The sequence below is a fragment of the Haliotis rufescens genome, unplaced genomic scaffold (assembly GCF_023055435.1).
Source record: "Haliotis rufescens isolate VD_foot unplaced genomic scaffold, xgHalRufe1.0.p SCAF_4, whole genome shotgun sequence".
Taxonomy (NCBI): domain Eukaryota; kingdom Metazoa; phylum Mollusca; class Gastropoda; order Lepetellida; family Haliotidae; genus Haliotis; species Haliotis rufescens.
In genome coordinates, this window is record NW_025964112.1 from 13274695 (window position 1) to 13298087 (window position 23393).

General features: G+C 41.5%; 1 protein-coding gene across 14 annotated transcripts in view; it reads left to right on the top strand.

Moving 5' to 3' along the window:
- The window catches only part of LOC124111374 (sodium bicarbonate cotransporter 3-like), a 152546-nt gene that overhangs the window by 105623 nt on the left and 23530 nt on the right, over nucleotides 1-23393 (top strand). For 10 of the 14 annotated variants that reach the window (XM_046471050.2, XM_046471048.2, XM_046471059.2 and 7 more), the window contains 7 exons: nucleotides 3558-3696; nucleotides 6552-6712; nucleotides 8398-8646; nucleotides 11352-11509; nucleotides 14106-14138; nucleotides 20876-21118; nucleotides 21779-21925. In XM_046471050.2, coding sequence (XP_046327006.1) covers nucleotides 3558-3696; nucleotides 6552-6712; nucleotides 8398-8646; nucleotides 11352-11509; nucleotides 14106-14138; nucleotides 20876-21118; nucleotides 21779-21925 — 1130 coding nt within the window. Of the gene's footprint in view, nucleotides 1-3557; nucleotides 3697-6551; nucleotides 6713-8397; nucleotides 8647-11351; nucleotides 11510-12362; nucleotides 12384-14105; nucleotides 14139-20875; nucleotides 21119-21778; nucleotides 21926-23393 lie in introns of all 14 variants that reach the window. The other 4 variants (XM_046471058.2, XM_046471060.2, XM_046471061.2 and 1 more) reach the window with 4 other exon arrangements.

Below are 23393 nucleotides of genomic sequence, written 5' to 3' on the forward strand. Positions count from 1 at the left end.
TCTATACATACCTGTCAAGGGATTGTGTTCACGGCAGATGGAGGAACGCAGTCTATACACACCTGTCAAGTGATTGTGTTCACGGCAGATGGAGGAACACAGTCTATACATACCTGTCAGGTGATTGTGTTCACGGCAGATGGAGGAACGCAGTCTATACATACCTGTCAGGTGATTGTGTTCACGGCAGATGGAGGAACGTAGTGTATACATACCTGTCAAGGGATTGTGTTCACGGCAGATGGAGGAACGTAGTCTATACATACCTGTCAAGTGATTGTGTTCACGGCAGATGGAGGAACGCAGTCTATACATACCTGTCAAGTGATTGTGTTCACGGCAGATGGAGGAACACAGTCTATACATACCTGTCAAGTGATTGTGTTCACGGCAGATGGAGGAACACAGTCTATACATACCTGTCAGGTGATTGTGTTCACGGCAGATGGAGGAACGTAGTCTATACATACCTGTCAGGTGATTGTGTTCACGGCAGATGGAGGAACGCAGTCTATACATACCTGTCAGGTGATTGTGTTCACGGCAGATGGAGGAACACAGTCTATACATACCTGTCAAGTGATTGTGTTCACGGCAGATGGAGGAACGCAGTCTATACATACCTGTCAGGTGATTTTGTTCACGGCAGATGGAGGAACACAGTCTATACATACCTGTCAGGTGATTGTGTTCACGGCAGATGGAGGAACGCAGTCTATACATACCTGTCAGGTGATTGTGTTCACGGCAGATGGAGGAACACAGTCTATACATACCTGTCAGGTGATTGTGTTCACGGCAGATGGAGGAACGTAGTCTATACATACCTGTCAGGTGATTGTGTTCACGGCAGATGGAGGAACGTAGTGTATACATACCTGTCAGGTGATTGTGTTCACGGCAGATGGAGGAACGTAGTCTATACATACCTGTCAAGGGATTGTGTTCACGGCAGATGGAGGAACGTAGTCTATACATACCTGTCAGGTGATTGTGTTCACGGCAGATGGAGGAACGTAGTCTATACATACCTGTCAAGTGATTGTGTTCACGGCAGATGGAGGAACGTAGTCTATACATACCTGTCAGGTGATTGTGTTCACGGCAGATGGAGGAACGTAGTCTATACATACCTGTCAAGTGATTGTGTTCACGGCAGATGGAGGAACGTAGTCTATACATACCTGTCAAGTGATTGTGTTCACGGCAGATGGAGGAACGTAGTCTATACATACCTGTCAAGGGATTGTGTTCACTGCAGATGGAGGAACGTAGTCTATACATACCTGTCAGGTGATTGTGTTCACGGCAGATGGAGGAACACAGTCTATACATACCTGTCAAGTGATTGTGTTCACGGCAGATGGAGGAATGTAGTCTATACATACCTGTCAGGTGATTGTGTTCACGGCAGATAGGGGTAGCTGTGAAGTAATGACAATATTAACTCAGATTTGTGTCTTGATTTAAAACTAGAAAATTCCATTTTAAAATTTCAGATGCATTTTCTTGTTATGAAAGGAGTGTCGTGGCTGTATTAACAAATCATGAAGTATATGTTGTGAAAGTTCAGGCTGTCATTTCTATTTCTATTGCTAAGATATTTTGTCAATAGATTTATTTTAGAAGAAGTACTTTTATGGTGTCAGTTTCAGCCTGTATTTTCACATTGTAATATTCATATTGTGGGCTAACATAATCACTTTTGTTAATGGACAGCAAGATGCAGTCAAGATTGTATGTCCATTTAAAATGGGTTTTGGAAATTCAATATATGAACGTAATGACTTGAAAAAGCTGAAATGAATGCTTATTCTGGTATTCATGGCATCTGAAGGAACAGCTCAGAATCAAGGAGTAGTATTCATCTCAGCTGTTTCATTTAAGTACATTTCTTTTGGAAAGTAATTGTTTTACACAATATGTTAATTTAAGAATGTTGCTGTGTGATCAGTTTGACCATTAACAAACCTTTGATATCTATAAACAGGGAAGGCTATACTGTGCGACCAGTGGTTGTCATGGATAACAGATAAATGTCTTGTGAAGTGTAATAACAGATTTTCTGGTGGTGGAAAAACATTCTTGATATACTTTCAGCAATCTATTCTCTATGCTGTTAGATGTCCTAATTGACACATTTGTTGTGACTTTAATATCATGTTGAACTTCGCTGTCTGATAATCGGTGATGTATTTCCCATTTTGTGAAAACTATGGCTCCAGTTATGGCACTTGGTCTATCTGCACCAGGTCAGATTATTCAGACTATCTTATTCTAGCTGGAATATGACTGACTATGGCAGTCTGTGACCTACGCGGGGCGGTCGGGTAGCCTAGTGGTTAAAGCGTTCGCTCGCCACGCCGAAGACCCGGGTTCGATTCCCGACATGGGTACAATGTGTGAAGCCCATTTCTGGTGTCCCCCGCCGTGATATTGCTGGAATATTGCTCAAAGCGGCGTAAAACCATACTCACTCACTCACTCACTCACTGTGAATAACGCCACTTGTCTGCAAACTGAGCCTTGTAAAATTTCTTATTTTTGCTCATGATAGCCCACTTGGTAGGTGTATAAGTTGGGTCTCAAAACTTCTCATCACAGACTGCTATCTCTATCTAAACCTTTGTTATTTCATCGGAATTAATAATAAAATAAACGATTTGATGAAATGTATGACATCATTGGTCCCATGTCTTGAACTATCTCCTTATTTATCCTTTTAAACACTGAAATTTTGTGTGGTTCTGACGTGTTTCCAACCAGTCTGTGCGACACCCAATTAATATTTGTTTCCCAACTTTGCCTGTATCAGACGAGAGTTCAAAAGTGACTTAAACAAACTTCCATTAATATGTCAGTTCCTTGAACTGTGGCTAAGTTTGACTTTGGATACCTGTTGTCCTTGACCTTGGATCAGCTGCTGTCCTTGACCTTTGTTCATCATGTCCCAGTGATACCAGCACGTCCCAGTTCACTGTTGTACTGTGACAGAATGTTGTGGAATATATGGCCCCCTGATAAATGAGACTTGGACTTTATAGTATTACAACCTCATTGTTGTGAATGGTTGAACCAGGAAAGAGACTACTATATACTGTTCAATGTTTACTTTCTATGTAAGTGTAACGGCTAACCTTTTCTTGAGTCTGTAACTTTACAACAACCAATCTGCCTCTTTCAGTTGATTTAATATTTTGAATGACTTCTTCATTGTAGCTATGACCTATGGGTGTTTGTGTTAACGATATATCCATTTGTCTTGTGAAACGTCCAATGTTTCAAAGGTTTTAATGGATAGTCTTGATGGAAAGGTGTTCTATCTCTTTCCTGGACTCTTGATCTGTATTATACTGGGTTCAATATGGTATTTAAGAATGATTGCAAAACATACACAGCTAACTGCCATTGACATAAAAGTAACGTTTGAGGAGCACTCTGTATGACAGTTCCTACTAACTTCATCCTGTACAACAGCTTTTAGTCTCTGTCCATCAGATTTCTATGGAAGCCTCACATGTTCATTGTGACTAATGTTTCCACTGTGCCCCTGACAGCCACACCCCCCGCCCAGCGAGTCCAGTACATCCTCGGGGAGGAGGAAGAGGATGAAGAACATCGTGCCCATGATCTCTTCTGCGAGATGGCCGAACTATTTTTCCATGGCGATGAGATGGAGTGGAAGGAAACTGCCAGGTTTGTACGATGGTGACCTATGTGGCAATTGTGGCGTGTACAGGACTTTACAAGCTGAGTGGGTTTGTGCTCCACAAGATCATTTGTTATTGTTTTTGTTGTCTTTGTTGATTAAGATGGGGATTACAGTGGCTGAAAGTGTAGTAGTACACAATGACTGCTGTGGGCAACCACACTGACCTGCACTGGTGCTCACACTATCATCCCCTGGGTTGGCTACTCTTCTGACAAGGGGTTGTAGCACTAGTCTTTGTAAACATAAGTTACCACAGTCATAACTCTATGATTTCCATGTGAAAGGGGCCGAGGCACGATTTAGCTTGGCATGCACCCCCAGTGATGTAGTTGTAATACAACATTTTATCCATCAACCCATTAAACCTGTGTTAGAATTTTTTAAAATTTATTAGAGGAAATATTGATGGCAGCACTTTGCTGTTCAAATAGTAATAGCATTAGGTCTTGTTGCACCCACAAATTTGATTTGGGTAAAAGAGTGTTATTCTGATTGTGAGTCTTCGTCCGGCAAATTTTATTCCAAGGGCACGTGTCAGACAATCTTGCTCACTTGGAGGAAAAGTATTGGACATTCTATCAATACAAATTCCATCAATTCAAATTTTATATTGATTTAGAAAAGTGCAGCTCAGAAAAGATCTGCATCTTTTAAATAAATTTGTAATTCATTTGAGATAAAGATTTATATCAATGTGGAAGGTGTAGGTTAAGTGTGTGTGTCAGTGTTGACTGGTTGTGTTCAGGTGGCTGCTGATGTGGGGATGTTGACACACACTGAATTCAGTTTGTGATGGAACCTGTCTATTTGTGATTTTCATTAGAGGAAATTGATCCTGGATTCATGATATCAAGCAAATTGTATTACTTTAGAAAGTCAATATTTGCTACAGATAATTTTACATTTTCATTCTAAATTCTAAATGAGAACAATTATAACTTTTTGAACAGTTTTCAAAATTTGGGGTGGTGGTGGGGCGTCTGTGAGGTTTGATTCTATAGTGCTTGAGTCTTAGGGACCCCCCTCAATCCCTTTCATTAACTTTAGGGTTATGACAAGGACCTTTGACTTTCATGTTTAATTTCCAACAATGCTTATGATTGATTTCTTAAAGTTTGGAGAATATTGGGTTTAAACGTAGATGTATCTTTCTCCAGTTTTGTTACAAATGCAGCAATGTAGCTGTAATGTTACTGACATTATTAATAAACTCCTTTTGTCCAATGGGTACTGAGGTCATCTTTCAAAAGTTACAAAATGATATCAAGCAGCCAGAGTGACACATGCTTTTGTTGCTGATTGATGTAGACACGACTGGCAAGGGTGACCAGGCGCAATCTGTCATCGAAAAAAACTACTTTGTATCCGATCAAGGAATTCAGGTGTTAACAAACCTAAATTGGTCAAAAAAGAAGAAGTGAAATTTTAGATAAAATATCAGTAGACGTGATGATTTACCTTTTAGATTGTATTTCCTGTTCTGCTAGACATTGTTTTATATGCAGAAATGAATATTACTGTGTGTATTTTCTCCTAAACTAAGCCGGAAGTGATCGGAAGAAATTTATTTGAAAATATTTTTTATCAGACATAATATTTTCCAATATTGTGTTATTTTAGTTGCAGCTTTTACCATATACATTTGAAATAGTAATAACCATAAGAGTAGCACTTTGGAACAGCTGATTGCTGTTGCCAGATATTTCTTTACGTGTGAGACAATTTGACCCGTCACCATTAAGACTTCCTGCAGACTTGCAATAATGTTACTGGTACTTGGCATATATAATAGACAACAACAACAAATATGACTTTTAATGAGTCAAAGTGTGGCATGTATGATATATGTATCCATTCTCTGTTAACTCAAGTTCATTTCAAGGCTTCAATAGCGATAATTTGACCTTGATGCTGTAAATAATGGTGAGTTGTGCAATCTACTGATTACTTCACTCACGATTTCTCCGAAATTAATGTCAACTATATGGAATGAAATTTGGAAAAAATTTAATAAAATGGATTACAAATATAAGTCTGTATATACAATGAACACTTTTTATAACCAGATAGTATAATAATAGGATTAAATTGCGTAATTTGTTGGCATGGTATTTCCCGTGTGACATTATCACGATAGGGGAATAAACATCAAAACTGATTGTGGGGTGTTTTATGGAAAAAGGAAGTGTGTACTATCTTCAAGAAAATATGGTATACGTTACGAAAGTGAAACTTTATTTTATTATTTTATTCATACATGAACATCTACCAGCAACTGTCCGATTGCTGGAAATACAATTGTCTGATTGGCTAAAAAAATTCAAGATCCCTGGTATATATTGTTTGAAGCTATGTTAAATAAAGCTCTCTCACTCTCATACAACTCTCTGATTTTGCATCCTCTCTTGTAACTACAACTGTTTTGCTGAACTGAGCATAATTTCCGCAAGGCCATTTTTTTTGGCGTAGATTCTGCAGCAGCCATATTGGAAATGACCTTTCGGCCAAGTGTCCAACCATTTATTGATCTATTAAGTTTATTGTGGATTCAATATACAGTTAAAAGTAAATAAATGTTGTATTTTTCGCCATGTTATGATCTTGGATCTTCACATGCAACAAATAAATCTACTACACTTTAGAAATCGTCTAATCAGTTTGTATGATTTCAGCAGAGGTTTCTTTAAAAAAGCTCAAATCTTTCCTGGATTTCAAAAAGTTATACTTTTATGTCTGAACAAAAATATAATGATTTTATGCATGAAGTCAAGTCAGTACTGGATAAAGTGGGAATAGATGCAAAGCAACTGTCAGTACATGTTGACCTTTTTTTGTGCAGATGGGTGAAGTTTGAGGAGGATGTTGAGGAGGGAGGAGAGAGATGGTCTAAGCCTCACGTGGCCACGCTGTCTCTACACTCGCTGTTCGAACTGCGATGCTGTATTATGACAGGCACAATCATACTGGATATGGATGCTGTCAACATCGACCAGGTCACAGGTAGGCTCAGTCTCACGGCAACGGAAGTCGAAAGGTGGTCTCCGGCGCTTCCACTTCTGTAGTCAGGATCAGGGGTAATGGGTTTAAATCAAAGTGAATACTGCAATCTGATTGGTTGAAAAATGTTGTTAATTGGATGCGAGGCCTGGATATTCTTTAATGAAATACTAGCTGCAGACAACTTTAGACAATCACTGAACCAGGAGAACCATTCTTTAAAATTATGAAAAGTAGTAGTAACCAGAGTTCCAGATACTCTACCCAAGGATAAGTATGGTATGGATGGATCTTTAGGGGAATTGTACCCTTTTTTAGACATTCTATTTATTTTAAATCCCAGAGATTTGTACACATTAGGGTTCCATGGGGTAGTATTGGGCTGCGTTTAAAATGATTATTGTGTCTTGGACACATTTTTCTCAAAATTGAGGTGGGAGGTCAGACGTTTTTTACTTTTTTTTATACAAATAAAAAATGATGAGGAAGGGACAAGTTCTGTTTTTTCCCCACCAAGAATACCAACAAACTGGGCACACCGTGAACTCACCTCTTCTCATAGAATGTCAGTTGTCAAGCATGGATACCTTAGTCTGCTTCATATGACGCTGGAAATTTGGAAAATTATTTATTTTTTGCCTATGAAACTCGCAGGATTTGAAGTGATGCGCTGATGCCCTGAAACATAGCGTGTGTTTTTTTTTGCCTTGGCCTATATTTCCAATGTCCCTTGATTAATATTACCTTGTTCACAACTTTTTCCTATTATATGTTACTGTTTGTACTAAAGTATCAGATTCTATGATGAACTAATACTAAAGCCACTTTGGATGTGAGTTACTTCATTGTCTCTGCCATGTTGTCAGTGGAGTGAATGTATAGTAAACTATGGATAAAATGAACTCATAATCATAGTTCCTTATAAGCATTTCGAGTGTTTTATATGATAAATATATAGCAAAAAGACAGGACCAAAATTTCAAGTGTTTTATGTGATAAAATATATAGCAAAAAGACAGGACCCAAATTTCAAGTATTTAATATGATAAAATATATAGCAAAAAGACAGGACCAAAACCAGTTTGTTGTATCTATCGGTTCATTGTAAGTGTGTTCGTTATAAAACATAGATTACTGTATGTCATCTCACTGATAGTGTTTCATTCCACGGCAGCCTCTTCAGGGATTTCAGGATGGAACAGATGGTCAGTACCCTGGCTGTAAGAACTATCTTAATGGGGATCAGTGGTGTCAAAGTGAGATCCAATGTGCTCATGCTGTCAACCACTGGTTTTGCTGACCCAGACTATTATTTACTATATGGCGGAAATATTGCTTTCTGTGGCGTAACCTTGATTGATTGATTTTTTCCCCCTAATGGGTCAAAGTAGGTCTTCAGCAACCCATGCTTTCCATAAAGGTGACTATGCTTGTTGTAAGAAGCAACTAACAGGATCAGGTGATCAGGCTCACTGACTTGGTTGATGCATGTCATCGTATCCCAAATGTGTGGATAAATGCTCATGATATCAATCACTGGATTATCTGGTCCAGGCTCAATTATTTACAGACCGCCGTCATGTATCTGTCATATTGCTGAGTGCGGCTTTAAACAACCAGCAAACAAACAAATAAATGTTTTCCCTGACATTTCTATGAATGTTTTATTTGACGATGCCTTGTTGTAGATATAATTCTGGACAATATGATTGCATCAAAACAACTAGAGGAAACACTAAAGGACCAGGTACGTGATGTCATCCTTTGCCGACATCATCATCAGAACGAGAAACGTCATCGCCGTGATGACAACTCTAGCAGCAAAATCCACCTGCCAATCATCCGTTCCCTGGCCGACATTGGAAAAAAGTATTCCGAGCCTAAAGGACTTGCTCATCAGGGAGGTGAGCCACTTAATGGAGATCAACGAAACCCAGGTTCGGTGGCTCTTTGTTATCCGGCCCTGCATGTAGTCATTTGCCTTCCGTTCTTGCATGTCTCATGCCTCCATGGTAGTAGATAGAGCGGCTGTCCGGAGAGTCGAAGGTCGGTGGTTCGATCCCCCGCAACAGTATCCCGAAACAGTTAAAAGGTGGTACTTGATAGTTACTAACCTTGACCTTGTTTCAAGGTAGATGAACACTCAAGCATGCAGAATTGTACCATACTCGAGTTGTAGCCTACTTGAACCTCAAGATCATGTTAGTAACTATTTTTGACACTGGCAGAAAAGAATATACCGTATTCGACATAATAAGCGCCCAGGGCTCTCTCAAAATTAGAAATGGGGGCTCTTATTGGTAACTCCGCAGTAAAAAGTGTTTTGTTCTTGTCCGGTTATTCAAACGCGTTTTTGTGCCTAAATATGTTTGTATCCTAAATGTGTTTGAAATACCATATTCGATATAATAAGCGCCCAGGGCGCTCTCAAAATTAGAAATAGGGGGCTCTTATTAGAATATTATTTTGGTGAAAAACAACTGAGTTCAAAGAGCCTAAATTTTGTGGTTTACGCTGAAATGTTTATAAACGACAGATATATTTTTCCAGAACTTAATTGCCCATAATTAAGGGTGCATATAACAAACATATTATGCACGAATAAATAGCCTTGTGTACATTTATCAATCAGAAGGGGTGCTAATTAGGATTGTTCACTAGCCAGTACATTAACAAATATCGCCGTGGGCGCTTATTAGAGTGGGGTGTTTATTCCGTCGAATACGGTACTTTTAGGTTTCATCTGTTTGAACACCTATGCACGTGCAAATAATTACATGGACACATGCAGCTTCTTTTGTGAGACAGGTGATTCATGGATATGAACACCTGTGAGAAATACAAGAGCTAGTGTTTACTCGTTTCCTGCCTGACGCTTGACAAAAAGGAGATTAAACGTAGACTGGTCGGCTAGCACTCTAAAACCAGCTTACACCCAGACTAATACAAGCAACCGCACGTGCATGTTTGTCACTATACAAGTGAAATACTCTTGACCCCTATGATGAATCCAATTTCACCAATGGAGTGTGGAAATTAAGGGCCATGACTATCTTGTGACCATCATGTAACAACTGGGGGCACGGGTGGCTCAGTTGTCTAAGGCACCATAGTTGGCTGTGCAGAGTTGCATCTCTTTGGTAACCTGTGATCATAGGTTCACATCCTAGTTCACCGTGATTGTGTTTCCAGGTTTGTCAGTACCCTACACGTGCTTGTGGGTTTCACCAAAGTAGTAAATGTCTGAGACCTGCATTGGGCTTTCCGCCCACATTCCACTGACACACCATTATATTATATGTTTAAAGTGATGTTACTCCTTCACTCACTCACTCATGTTCAACTATTGTAAGTCTTTTTATTGTGTGGGATGTTTGCCCCACGACCAGTGTTTGAAATACGATAAATTGTCTCGCTGCCATCAGGACCCACAGACGTTAGAGTGAGTGAGTGAGTTGGGTTTAATGCCGCTTTTAACAGTATTCCAGTTACATCACGGTGTGTCAGCTAAATGTGGGAGCACAAAGTGATGCAGGTCTCGGAGGTTTACCACTTCGGTGAAATCCATGAGCACGGTTATGGTGCTGACAAAACTAGAAACATAATCGGGGCGAACCGGGATTCGAACCCACAATCATAGGTTTCTGGCTGTCCAAGGAACGCAACTCTGCACAGCGAATCGCGGCGCCTTAGACGAATGGGTCACCCGTGCCCCCCCCACAGACTTTAGAAGCTGCAGTCTCTGAATAAATTCTTCAGACCCACATTTAAAAAACTGCATCTTATTGTGACAAGGAAATCAATGCAAAAATTTACTGCAGGCCATAAAGACCCATACAAATCTGAAACTGCGGGCCCCACATGAAATCTACAGGACACAGATCACCTCACCTCACCTCACCTCACCTCACCTCACCTCACCTCACCTCACCTCACCTCACCTCACCTCACCTCACCTCACCTCACCTCACCTCACCTCACCTCACCTCACCTTGCATGTCACAGAATTCAGATCTGATTTGGATCTGATTCTACTACAGTAGAAATATAATGTTGATGCAGTGATCAGTTCTTTGTATATCATATAATTTAATATGTTTGGAGTTTTGAAACCTAAAATGTTGAAATATTGCTGACCATACACCATCTTCATGGCACAATGTTTTGATGTTATGTTTACATATCTTTGCTTAGCACTTGTTTCACTTCTGTCAAAATATGAACAACTTTTCCTCGCTAATATTGGTAGTTTTTATTTGTTGTTTGGGTTATTCAGTTGATGTTAAGTATTAATGCTGTAATATAGTACAAACAATAACTTGATCAAGTATAAGTTACAAATTAATAGAAACTTCAGTTTTGTATGATTTGAGTTCTTGTAACTTTATATGTTGCTAATCCATCAAGGGTAAATTCAAAATTTAAAAATAAATAAAATCTGAATTCTAATTGTTGCTTTTAGCTCCCATTGGTTGAAAACGTTTAAAATAAAATACAAAAAGTGCCATCTTTGCTATACCTCCATTCACACATACTAAAGTTGTCGATACTGATACATTGAAGATCAATGATTTGGAATATTGCAATGTCATCACTGTCATGATTAGAGTCCAACAATTAATGCCATTGGTTGTGTTTCCAGTTGATGACCGTATTGGAGCCAAAAGTACACCCAACATGTTACGTGTGGCAAGCAATGCAAGTGGCGGGGAGACAACTGAGGGTGGCAACAATCTCCCGTCCAACAACTCGTTTGTTCACTCCCACCATGCAGACATCCCGGAGAATGCATCTCACAAGGTCAGACATCCCACATAGGTCGTCCTGTTTCGGATACCCTGCATTACTTTCCTTCACTGTCGTAGATTCTGAAAGATGTAGTCATTGATCCACTTAGTGGGGGCTGCTTTTGTCTGGAGGGGAATTGATAGGAGACAATTTTCAGGTTAACTGATGCATCATATTGAGAGGTATTTCTCCCCTTAAATTTGTGAATAAAGAAATTCTGTTTTGGCAGTATTCAGCAGAAAGATTATTCTGTACAATCTGATTTATCAACCACTAATTGTCTGTTTTCTGCTGCATAATCTATCATATTTAATATAGGACATTGTATTTTTTATTTGATTAATGATTTACTACATATGAGACAACAAAATATTGGTCAAAGTCTTTGGAAACTGTTTGAAAAGCAGCTTCCATTTGATTCTGATTGTGTTTCTTCCTTCCAATGTTGCCTGATGTTTTGATAGACCTGCTTCACAAATTCCTTCTGGCATATGACTGAGATGGCTGTTGCCAATTTGCAAAGTTAAACTGCTGAATTTCCTTTATCCATGGGGAAGGATTTGAAAAAGAAGTGATACTTTAATGACAAAATTATACCTTTGTTTTAATTTGTACAAACATTTTGACAGTGAATGATAATAAAAAAAAACCTTGCCAAACTCATTTATGACATACTATTAATAGGTATTCCCTGTGGAAAAGTTTAGATAACTGAAATATTTTAATGACTTCAGTTCGAATATGACCAGTTTTATAGATGGATGCTCATTAGGAGGACTTGCATACAATTTGCATGTCACGTGTTGCTGTGGTTTTAGGTTTGTTAGCAATGAAATAATAAGAATATATGATGTTTATATTTCAGAAAAAAATAAAAAATTTATGGGTTGGTTTTTATTTTTGGTTACTCCCAGTTATATACAGTGTGTGTCATGTAGGAAGTATGTACCATAGACTATGGGTTTATGGTAAATTATGACAGAACTACTCATGAGATAAAGGCCCATTGTTTAACTATTATTGAGTCTTTCGGCTTGGTGCATTACGCAAGAAATGTGTTGCCCTGTACCTTCAATGTTTGCAATTTTTAAGATTAACAGGAAGAACTCAGACATAATGTGTCTGGCACATTCTATCACAGACTTGAATGACATAGACTATCGGACTACCACTAATGCCACACACTGATGAACCTAATATAATTTTCTTATTGGAAGGTGAACAATAAGTAATGTGCCCTATTTCATACATAATACTAACAGTGAATGCCAAAACTTGCACTTTGTTTGTTCCTGCACTGTATCTTACACTGGATTGTACATAGCAGTTCAATCTCTCTACTTTTAAGGGTTGAAGAGTTTTGTTGAGAAAACGTCCGTGAGAGAGTGTTATTATACCTATTGGAAGTTTCATTTCATGATATTTGAATAAATATGAAATTTATCAGATTTGTTGCCCCAAAAGATGTCATTTCAACTGTAGTACTTGGTGATTAAAATGTTGTACGTGGCTTATTGTGTGTCCTTATACACAACTGCATGATGGATCCTTGTTCAAGCTATCAACCACTGGTTTCTTCTCTGGCCAAGACCTAATTATATATAGACCGCTGTGGTGTAGCTGACTTATTGCTGACTGCTGATAAAATAACTTTTACTGTTTTATAACATTGTTATACCACATGTCGAAAGCCCTCAAAATTAACCTTCAAGCACAGGCAACCATTCTTTCAGTGTTATTTGGAATCAAGTCAAACATTGGTTGCCCTTGGTTCACTAGGTGGGCAGTGGGTTAGCCTAGTTGTTGAAGTGTTCACTGTCGACACTGAAGACCTAGGTTTGATCCTCAACTTGGGTACATTGTATTCGGCCTGGGATGGGTAACTTGGGTACCCACAGGACTACCTGGACCCGTGGTCAGTCACGTGATTATATTGTTTAATGGCAAAAATTATTTAGAACTCTAAGGTTACACTATAAGTGAGAAATTTCTTTCTGACTGTACACACATTCCTTCTGACTTTATATGTTTGCTTATTGATATAACTTCAGTCAACTTCAGTGTATGGATGACCAGATCGGAATATAAGTGTATCTAATTTTATTTTGACAACAGTATGGTCAAACATTTCCCAATCAGACATTTTGTACCTCTCTCTTGAGACCTACACCGGGTATCTGGGTAGGGTCGGGTAATAGGGGGTAGGGTACCTGGGTAGTAAATTTGGACTCGTCCCAGCCCTACATTGTATGCAGCTTGCTTGTTCTTGTGTCCCCTGACATGTTCTTGTGGAAATATTGCTAAACCATACTTACTCATTCACTAGGCTGGTAAACGTCTTAGACTTAGGGCACCACATGAAATTGCAAGAATTTTGCCAAAAGCTGTGTAAAAATTATACTCGCTCACTCACGTTAAACCAAATTTACTCACCCATCAGGTTAGTTTCAGATGAACTTACATTGCATCAAGCTGTACAGTATGTGTATCAGTGGTAATAAATGATACAAATGCTGTATATGGGAGCCGGGTATTAACACTTTAGCCTTGACAATGCCTGCATGTACCTGCATGAACCGACAGTTACATTGATTCCTTCACTTTTCAGGCTGGGACAAATTCTGTGGACAAAACACACATGGTAAAGGGTGTTGACATCCTTAAAACTAACCCCTGCAATATCTCACCTCTGTAGCCTCTGTTGAACATGTTCTTGTGAAGAATTATCCCCATCAAATTATCTGTATTAACTATACCTCAGTTCAAGTGTCTTATTTTTTCATTTCTTTTTTTTTCCTGCTTAAATAATAAGTTTTTACTGCCTTCTTCTTGGGTCTGAACTTTTATGATAAACATAGGGGATAAGCTAGCAACCATGGCAATGTTATACCACTGCAGGCCTTGTAGTACTAGGATGGGTGACCACCAGATGGCTTCATCAGTTTGCCATCACCTGGTTGGATATCTCTCTCATCGTATCTCTGATGCATGGCCTACACTCCACTATGTCGTGGCTTGACTGTGGATCATTGCTGACACCATCCACCACCGTGTCCCTGGCCTACTCCACTATGTCGTGGCTTGACTGTGGATCATTGCTGACACTATCCACCACTGTGTCCCTGGCCTACTCCCTATCTGTCGTGGCTTGACTGTGGATCATTGCTGACACTATCCACCACTGTGTCCCTGGCCTACTCCACTATGTCGTGGCTTGACTGTGGATCATTGCTGACATTATCCACCACCGTGTCCCTGGCCTACTCCACTATGTCGTTGCTTGACTGTGGATCATTGCTGACACTATCCACCACTGTGTCCCTGGCCTACTCCCTATCTGTCGTGGCTTGACTGTGGATCATTGCTGACACTATCCACTACCGTGTCCCTGGCCTACACTCCACTATGTCGTTGCTTGACTGTGGATCATTGCTGACACTATCCACCACCGTGTCCCTGACCTACTCCACTATGTCGTTGCTTGACTGTGGATCATTGCTGACACTATCCACCACTGTGTCCCTGGCCTACTCCCTATCTGTCGTGGCTTGACTGTGGATCATTGCTGACACTATCCACTACCGTGTCCCTGGCCTACTCCCTATCTGTCGTGGCTTGACTGTGGATGATTGCTGACACTATCCACTACCGTGTCCCTGGCCTACTCCCTATCTGTCGTGGCTTGACTGTGGATCATTGCTGACACTATCCACCACCGTGTCCCTGGCCTACTCCACTCTGTCGTGGCTTGACTGAGGATCATTGCTGACACTATCCACTTCCGTGTCCCTGGCCTACTCCACTCTGTCGTGGCTTGACTGAGGATCATTGCTGACACTATCCACTACCGTGTCCCTGGCCTACTCCACTATGTCGTGGCTTGACTGTGGATCATTGCTGACAATATCCACTACCGTGTCCCTGGCCTACTCCACTCTGTCGTGGCTTGACTGAGGATCATTGCTGACACTATCCACTACCGTGTCCCTGGCCTACTCCTATCTGTCGTGGCTTGATTGTGGATCATTACTGACACTATCCACCACCGTGTCCCTGGCCTACTCCACTCTGTCGTGGCTTGACTGTGGATCATTGCTGACACTATCCACCACCGTGTCCCTGGCCTACTCCCTATCTGTTGTGGCTTGACTGTGGATCATTGCTGGCACTATCCACCACCGTGTCCCTGGCCTACTCCCTATCTGTTGTGGCTTGACTGTGGATCATTACTGACACTATCCACCACCGTGTCCCTGGCCTACTCCACTCTGTCGTTGCTTGACTGTGGATCATTGCTGGCACTATCCACCACCGTGTCCCTGACCTACTCCACTATGTCGTGGCTTGACTGAGAATCATTGCTGACACTAACCACTACCGTGTCCCTGGCCTACTCCACTCTGTCATGGCTTGACTGTGGATCATTGCTGACACTATCCACCACCGTGTCCCTGGCCTACTCCCTATCTGTCGGGGCTTGACTGAGGATCATTGCTGACACTATCCACTACCGTGTCCCTGGCCTACTCCCTATCTGTCGGGGCTTGACTGAGGATCATTGCTGACACTATCCACTACCGTGTCCTGGCCTACTCCACTATGTAGTGGCTTGACTGTGGATCATTGCTGACACTATCCACCACCGTGTCCCTGGCCTACTCCCTATCTGTTGTGGCTTGACTGTGGATCATTGCTGACACTATCCACCACCGTGTCCCTGGCCTACTCCCTATCTGTTGTGGCTTGACTGTGGATCATTGTTGACACTATCCACCACCGTGTCCCTGGCCTACTCCCTATCTGTTGTGGCTTGACTGTGGATCATTACTGACACTATCCACCACCGTGTCCCTGGCCTACTCCACTCTGTCGTGGCTTGACTGAGGATCATAGCTGACACTATCCACCACCTTGTCCCTGGCCTACTCCCTATCTGTCCTGGCTTGACTGAGGATCATTGCTGACACTATCCACTACCGTGTCCCTGGCCTACTCCTATCTGTCGTGGCTTGACTGAGGATCATTGCTGACACAATCCACTACCGTGTCCCTGGCCTACTCCACTATGTCGTGGCTTGACTGTGGATCATTGTTGACACTATCCACCACCGTGCCCCTGGCCTACTCCACTATGTCGTGGCTTGACTGTGGATCATTGCTGGCACTATCCACTACCGTGTCCCTGACCTACTCCACTATGTAGTTGCTTGACTGTGGATCATTGCTGGCACTATCCACTACCGTGTCCCTGACCTACTCCACTATGTAGTTGCTTGACTGTGGATAATTGCTGACACTATCCACTACCCTGTCCCTGGCCTACTCCCTATCTGTCGTGGCTTGACTGAGGATCATTGCTGGCACTATCCACCAACGTGTCCCTGACCTACTCCACTATGTCGTGGCTTGACTGTGGATCATTGCTGACACTATCCACCACCGTGTCCCTGGCCTACTCCCTATCTGTCGTGGCTTGACTGAGGATCATTGCTGACACTATCCACTACTGTGTCCCTGGCCTACTCCCTATCTGTCGTGGCTTGACTGAGGATCATTGCTGACACTATCCACCACCGTGTCCCTGGCCTACTCCACTATGTCGTGGCTTGACTGTGGATCATTGCTGACACTATCCACTGTCGTGTCCCTGGCCTACTCCCTATCTGTTGTGGCTTGACTGTGGATCATTACTGACACTGTCCACCACCGTGTCCCTGGCCTACTCCCTATCTGTCGTGGCTTGACTGAGGATCATTGCTGACACTATCCACTACCGTGTCCCTGGCCTACTCCACTATGTCGTGGCTTGACTGTGGATCATTGCTGACACTATCCACCACCGTGTCCCTGGCCTACTCCCTATCTGTTGTGGCTTGACTGTGGATCATTGTTGACACTATCCACCACCGTGTCCCTGGCCTACTCCCTATCTGTTGTGGCTTGACTGTGGATCATTACTGACACTATCCACCACCGTGTCCCTGGCCTACTCCACTCTGTCGTGGCTTGACTGAGGATCATAGCTGACACTATCCACCACCTTGTCCCTGGCCTACTCCCTATCTGTCCTGGCTTGACTGAGGATCATTGCTGACACTATCCACTACCGTGTCCCTGGCCTACTCCTATCTGTCGTGGCTTGACTGAGGATCATTGCTGACACAATCCACTACCGTGTCCCTGGCCTACTCCACTATGTCGTGGCTTGACTGTGGATCATTGTTGACACTATCCACCACCGTGCCCCTGGCCTACTCCACTATGTCGTGGCTTGACTGTGGATCATTGCTGGCACTATCCACTACCGTGTCCCTGACCTACTCCACTATGTAGTTGCTTGACTGTGGATCATTGCTGGCACTATCCACTACCGTGTCCCTGACCTACTCCACTATGTAGTTGCTTGACTGTGGATAATTGCTGACACTATCCACTACCCTGTCCCTGGCCTACTCCCTATCTGTCGTGGCTTGACTGAGGATCATTGCTGGCACTATCCACCAACGTGTCCCTGACCTACTCCACTATGTCGTGGCTTGACTGTGGATCATTGCTGACACTATCCACCACCGTGTCCCTGGCCTACTCCCTATCTGTCGTGGCTTGACTGAGGATCATTGCTGACACTATCCACTACTGTGTCCCTGGCCTACTCCCTATCTGTCGTGGCTTGACTGAGGATCATTGCTGACACTATCCACCACCGTGTCCCTGGCCTACTCCACTATGTCGTGGCTTGACTGTGGATCATTGCTGACACTATCCACTGTCGTGTCCCTGGCCTACTCCCTATCTGTTGTGGCTTGACTGTGGATCATTACTGACACTGTCCACCACCGTGTCCCTGGCCTACTCCCTATCTGTCGTGGCTTGACTGAGGATCATTGCTGACACTATCCACTACCGTGTCCCTGGCCTACTCCACTATGTCGTGGCTTGACTGTGGATCATTGCTGACACTATCCACCACCGTGTCCCTGGCCTACTCCCTATCTGTTGTGGCTTGACTGTGGATCATTACTGACACTATCCACCACCGTGTCCCTGGCCTACTCCCTATCTGTCATGGCTTGACTGTGGATCATTGCTGACACTATCCACCACCGTGTCCCTGGCCTACTCCCTATCTGTCGTGGCTTGACTGAGGATCATTGCTGACACTATCCACTACCGTGTCCCTGGCCTACTCCCTATCTGTCATGGCTTGACTGAGGATCATTGCTGACACTATCCACCACCGTGTCCCTGGCCTACTCCCTATCTGTCGTGGCTTGACTGAGGATCATTGCTGACACTATCCACTGTCGTGTCCCTGGCCTACTCCCTATCTGTTGTGGCTTGACTGTGGATCATTGCTGACACTATCCACTACCGTGTCCCTGGCCTACTCCACTATGTCGTGGCTTGACTGTGGATCATTGCTGACACTATCCACTACCGTGTCCCTGGCCTACTCCACTCTGTCGTGGCTTGACTGAGGATCATTGCTGACACTATCCACCACCGTGTCCCTGGTCTACGGTGGAGGCGTTCAGCCTGAAATTCATTGTGCCATCATCTTCAGTAGATTTCATCTTTGCAGATCTAGACCTAAAGAAATGTTATTCAGCCTGAAATTCATAGTGTCGTCATCATCAGTAGATTCATCTTTGCAGATCTAGACCAGAGATAAGAGGCTAGTGACTATTGTAGTTTTACTGAGTCGTTAATATAGTTAGGTCGGGCACAAAGGCTCATTTGTAGTGTCATAGGTTCTGAGCTTCAATTTATTAGTCTTTTAATTGTATTCTGAATATTACTTTTCCACTTAATGAAACTGAGGTTACAGATGGTTTATTTGCATGGTAAAGCTGTTGATTAGACGTGGTGTGGCGTGTATGCATTAAACCCTTGACAATTCACCCTTGTATCATCTACCCCCAAACATACCACTGTCATGATATGTTGGCAAACATTTTCTTTTTCTTAATAAGAACTATTTATACTCTAATCTATGTATATTTCTATTTTCTAAATATTGAACTATGTCATATTATTTATGTATTGATGTATTCAAAGTTACTTACTGGAGTGAAAACTGTTGTACATAATGATCATCTTGGCATGCCATTCACCCAGAAAACATATATATGTAATCCATAGCATTTTATTGTTGTCAGATAAAACAAATCTTGCATTTGTATGTAAATGTGCACTCTCTTGGAAATGGTGAACTTTTAAAAATGTATTTCATTTCATGGTGTTTAACAACTTCTGGAAATTTCGGTGGTCTTGCTTATTTGCATGCGGGAACATATCCCTTGTAATAGAATTTGAATTCAAAATAATTTTTCGACGTAAATAATCAAGAATGTTTACTTAAAGTAAAGTATGTAACAGTGATGAACTATTTTGAAAGCTTCAAGGGATGGCAAGCTGTGATGTTGCTAAAAGTGAAGTAACATTCACTCACTCCCTAATTCATGAGATGGGTTTTCATTATGAGACTGCCATGAATCATTGCCTTAATGCCTGTCTTCAGTTAAGCTTGTGACTACGGTGCTAGTAGACAGTGAATGCCTGGTTTAAGATAGCACTGTGGGTGTCTCTTCAATTCACAAGGATCAACCAAACACCCAGAAAATCCTTACTTTATGGAAGGTCCTGCTGATTTAATTTGGTAAACTGGAAGCTTTGGGAATATTTTAGAAGATATGAAGTGCCTAATTTGAATAAACATGGATAGGTTGCATACCTTATCCAAACACTTAAAGAGATAGGTATTTTGTCAATGATTTATGGATCAGGTTTCATGTCATGTGTGCAAGCTATTATTCTAATGTAATTTTTTGCAGTTTCCTGCATTTACCATTGTAAGCAATATATATGTGTTACAACTTTTTTGCCATTGTTTCTCAGCTTGATGTAATTGTGTATTCTAGCAGGATTTTTACCAATTAGTATGCCTGGAAAATGCCAGGAATATTGCCTTGCCCATGTGAGAAATATTGCCTTTCAAATGCCTGGAATGTTGTTTAATATGTGCCAGCCACTTTGTAGCAAACACACAACTTGGAACTTTTCACAGAAAATGCGAAAATGATGTAGATCATTATTTCTTTTGGACAGAGCTGATTTGGATGTTTGATCTTTCTTTTGATGCAATGAGACTATATTCTACTCTGCAACCTCTCTCACTGGTTTAAGAGTGTGTAGGACACGAACACTTTTACAAACGTTTTATTCAAACATTTACAATTTCATTGTTGCAATTAAAAAGGAATGTCAGGGATATATAAATATGGTTCTTTTAGCAAATTTAGTTAAATACATTATGTTACAATAGTCACAGGACCCCATTTGTCTTCCAAATATTTAATAAGTTCCAAATTTCCCCAGAATCTGCACTTCATGAAGAAGATCCCCCCTGGGGCTGAGGCCTCCAACATCCTTGTAGGGGAGGTGGACTTCCTCAATCACCAGATTGTCGGCTTCGTCCGCCTCTCAAAGGCAGTCCTACTGGGAGACCTCACTGAGGTGCCAGTGCCCACGAGATTCCTGTTTGTGCTTCTTGGGCCAACCGGAAACCAGAACAAGTTTCACGAGCTTGGGCGGTCTATTGCAACTCTTATGTCTGATGAGGTGGGTATCAGTACGTTAAAGTCACGTTCAAACTGGTACTGAATTATTCTTCATTGGATTATTATTGTCAGGGATTGTTTTGTGTTCCAAGCTTAGTGTCCTCCATCATTGGCAGATTTGGAAAAAAAAATAAAAAATTGTTCAAAACCTTTTTTTTGAAGTTCTTGCTTTCTTAAAATTCAAATGTGTTTTAACATTGTGATGTATTTTAACATTGCATTCATTGCTAAAAAAGGAATTAAAGCCTCTTCCTCATTATTCATCATGTTATCAGTGAAAAATAAAGTTACCTCTTGACATTTAGTTATAACAATATTAACCTGAATTGGGAAATTATTCATTCCAATTGGGCAATTTTATTCACATTTACTGCAGACTTGCGGGAAAAACATCACTCTTGAGCAGGTCTAGATAAATTCCTGATTCAATGTCAAATAATTTGGAAAAGAAGAAATGACTAGATGACAAGTTATAAACATTAATAGAAACATAAACATTTTTAGCCATAATCCATAATGGTTGTATTTACCTTTTTTCAAATAAATGGAAAAATCTGGGCTCTTGATAATCTTTTAAGCCATTGAGTATTTACTCACATGTTATCTTCCACATCAACAATTATGTTTGAGATGAAAATGATCTTTCTGGTTCGTCGTACAGATCTTTCATGACGTTGCCTACCATGCCAGAAATAGGGAAGATCTGCTTGCTGGCATAGACGAGTTCTTGGACCAGGTGACAGTGCTTCCCCCTGGCGAGTGGGATCCAAGTATCCGTATTGAGCCCCCAACCAACGTCCCGTCCCAGGTCAGTGGTACCCCAATCTGCACATTGCTGTCAGATGGAGATATTCCAATTCTGTTGAATTTAAACCATCATGACTCACTTTAAGTTCCGGGGACATGAGTGACCTTGTATTCTGAGGTGCTGCTATTCACTATGAAGGGTTTTCTCCCTAAGGCTACTCAAAAACCTATGATCACTTTTTTCGTATCCAAAGTTTCCCTGATTATGTTTCTAGGTTTGTCAGTACCACATCCGACCCGTGAAGATCCGGGGTAAAATAGGTCTTCAGCAACCCATGCTTGCCGTGAAAGGCAACTATGCTTGTCGTAAGAGGTGACAATCGGGATCAGTTGGTCAGGCTTTCTGACTTGGTTGATCCATGTCATCGTATCCGAATTGTCTGGATTGATGCTCATGATGTCCATCACTGGATTGTCTGGTCCAGACTTGATTATTTCCAGACCGCCGTCATATATCTGGAATATTGCTGAGTGCGGCGTTAAACAACAAGCAAACAAACAGTACCATATCTGTGGTTATGGGTTTTACCAAAGTGACCTGATCTAAGATCTACATCAAGCTGGCATGTGAAATACTGTTAAATGCAGCATGAGGCCTCACTCACTTACTCCCTGAAAGTTCTTGTCCGACTATAGGATTGATGATAATGAGTATATACCGTATTCGATATAATAAGCGCCCCGCTCTTATAAGGGCCCACGGCGGTATTTGCTAATATATTGGCTAGTGAACAATTCCATTTAGCACCCCTTCCGATTGATCAATGTTCACAAGACTTATTTATTCACGTACAATACGCACTAGTGTGTTATAAGCACCCTTAATTATGGGCAATTTTTAGAAAAATATATCTGCCGTACATAAACATTTCAGGCTGTACAAAATTTATCTTTCAACTCTTTTCACCAAAATAATATTCTAATTAGAGCCCCCTATTTCTAATTTTGAGAGCGCCCTGGGCGCTTATTACGTCGAATACGGTATGTGTAAAATGCACCCGATTTCACACTCTAGTATGCATGCTCAAAGCACAATGTACACCCTTGTTATCCCGGTTTGATGTATGGGTCCATTGTTATTCAGGTTCATAACAAATTACAGACGAAAGAACGCAAGAAATACATGGGAATCATTATTGCAATCAATTACAATACAAAAGTCAAGTCAATCCCATCCCTAGTTGCAATCCCCACCAGCCAGGACAGATTAACGATAGTCATATAAAAAAATTGGGTGTTCTTTAAGTCCTTTTGAGTAGTGTAAATGCAAGGGACGTTACTCATTCCTATGATTTGCATCACGATTACGGTCCTATTAAAGGAGTTGCACTATAAAGTTGCTGACCATTCACTCACTCACTCACCCACCCACCCACCCACCCACCCACCCACTCACTCACTCACTCACTCACTCACTCACTCACTCACTCAACCACTCAACCACTCACTCAACCAACCAACCAACCAAC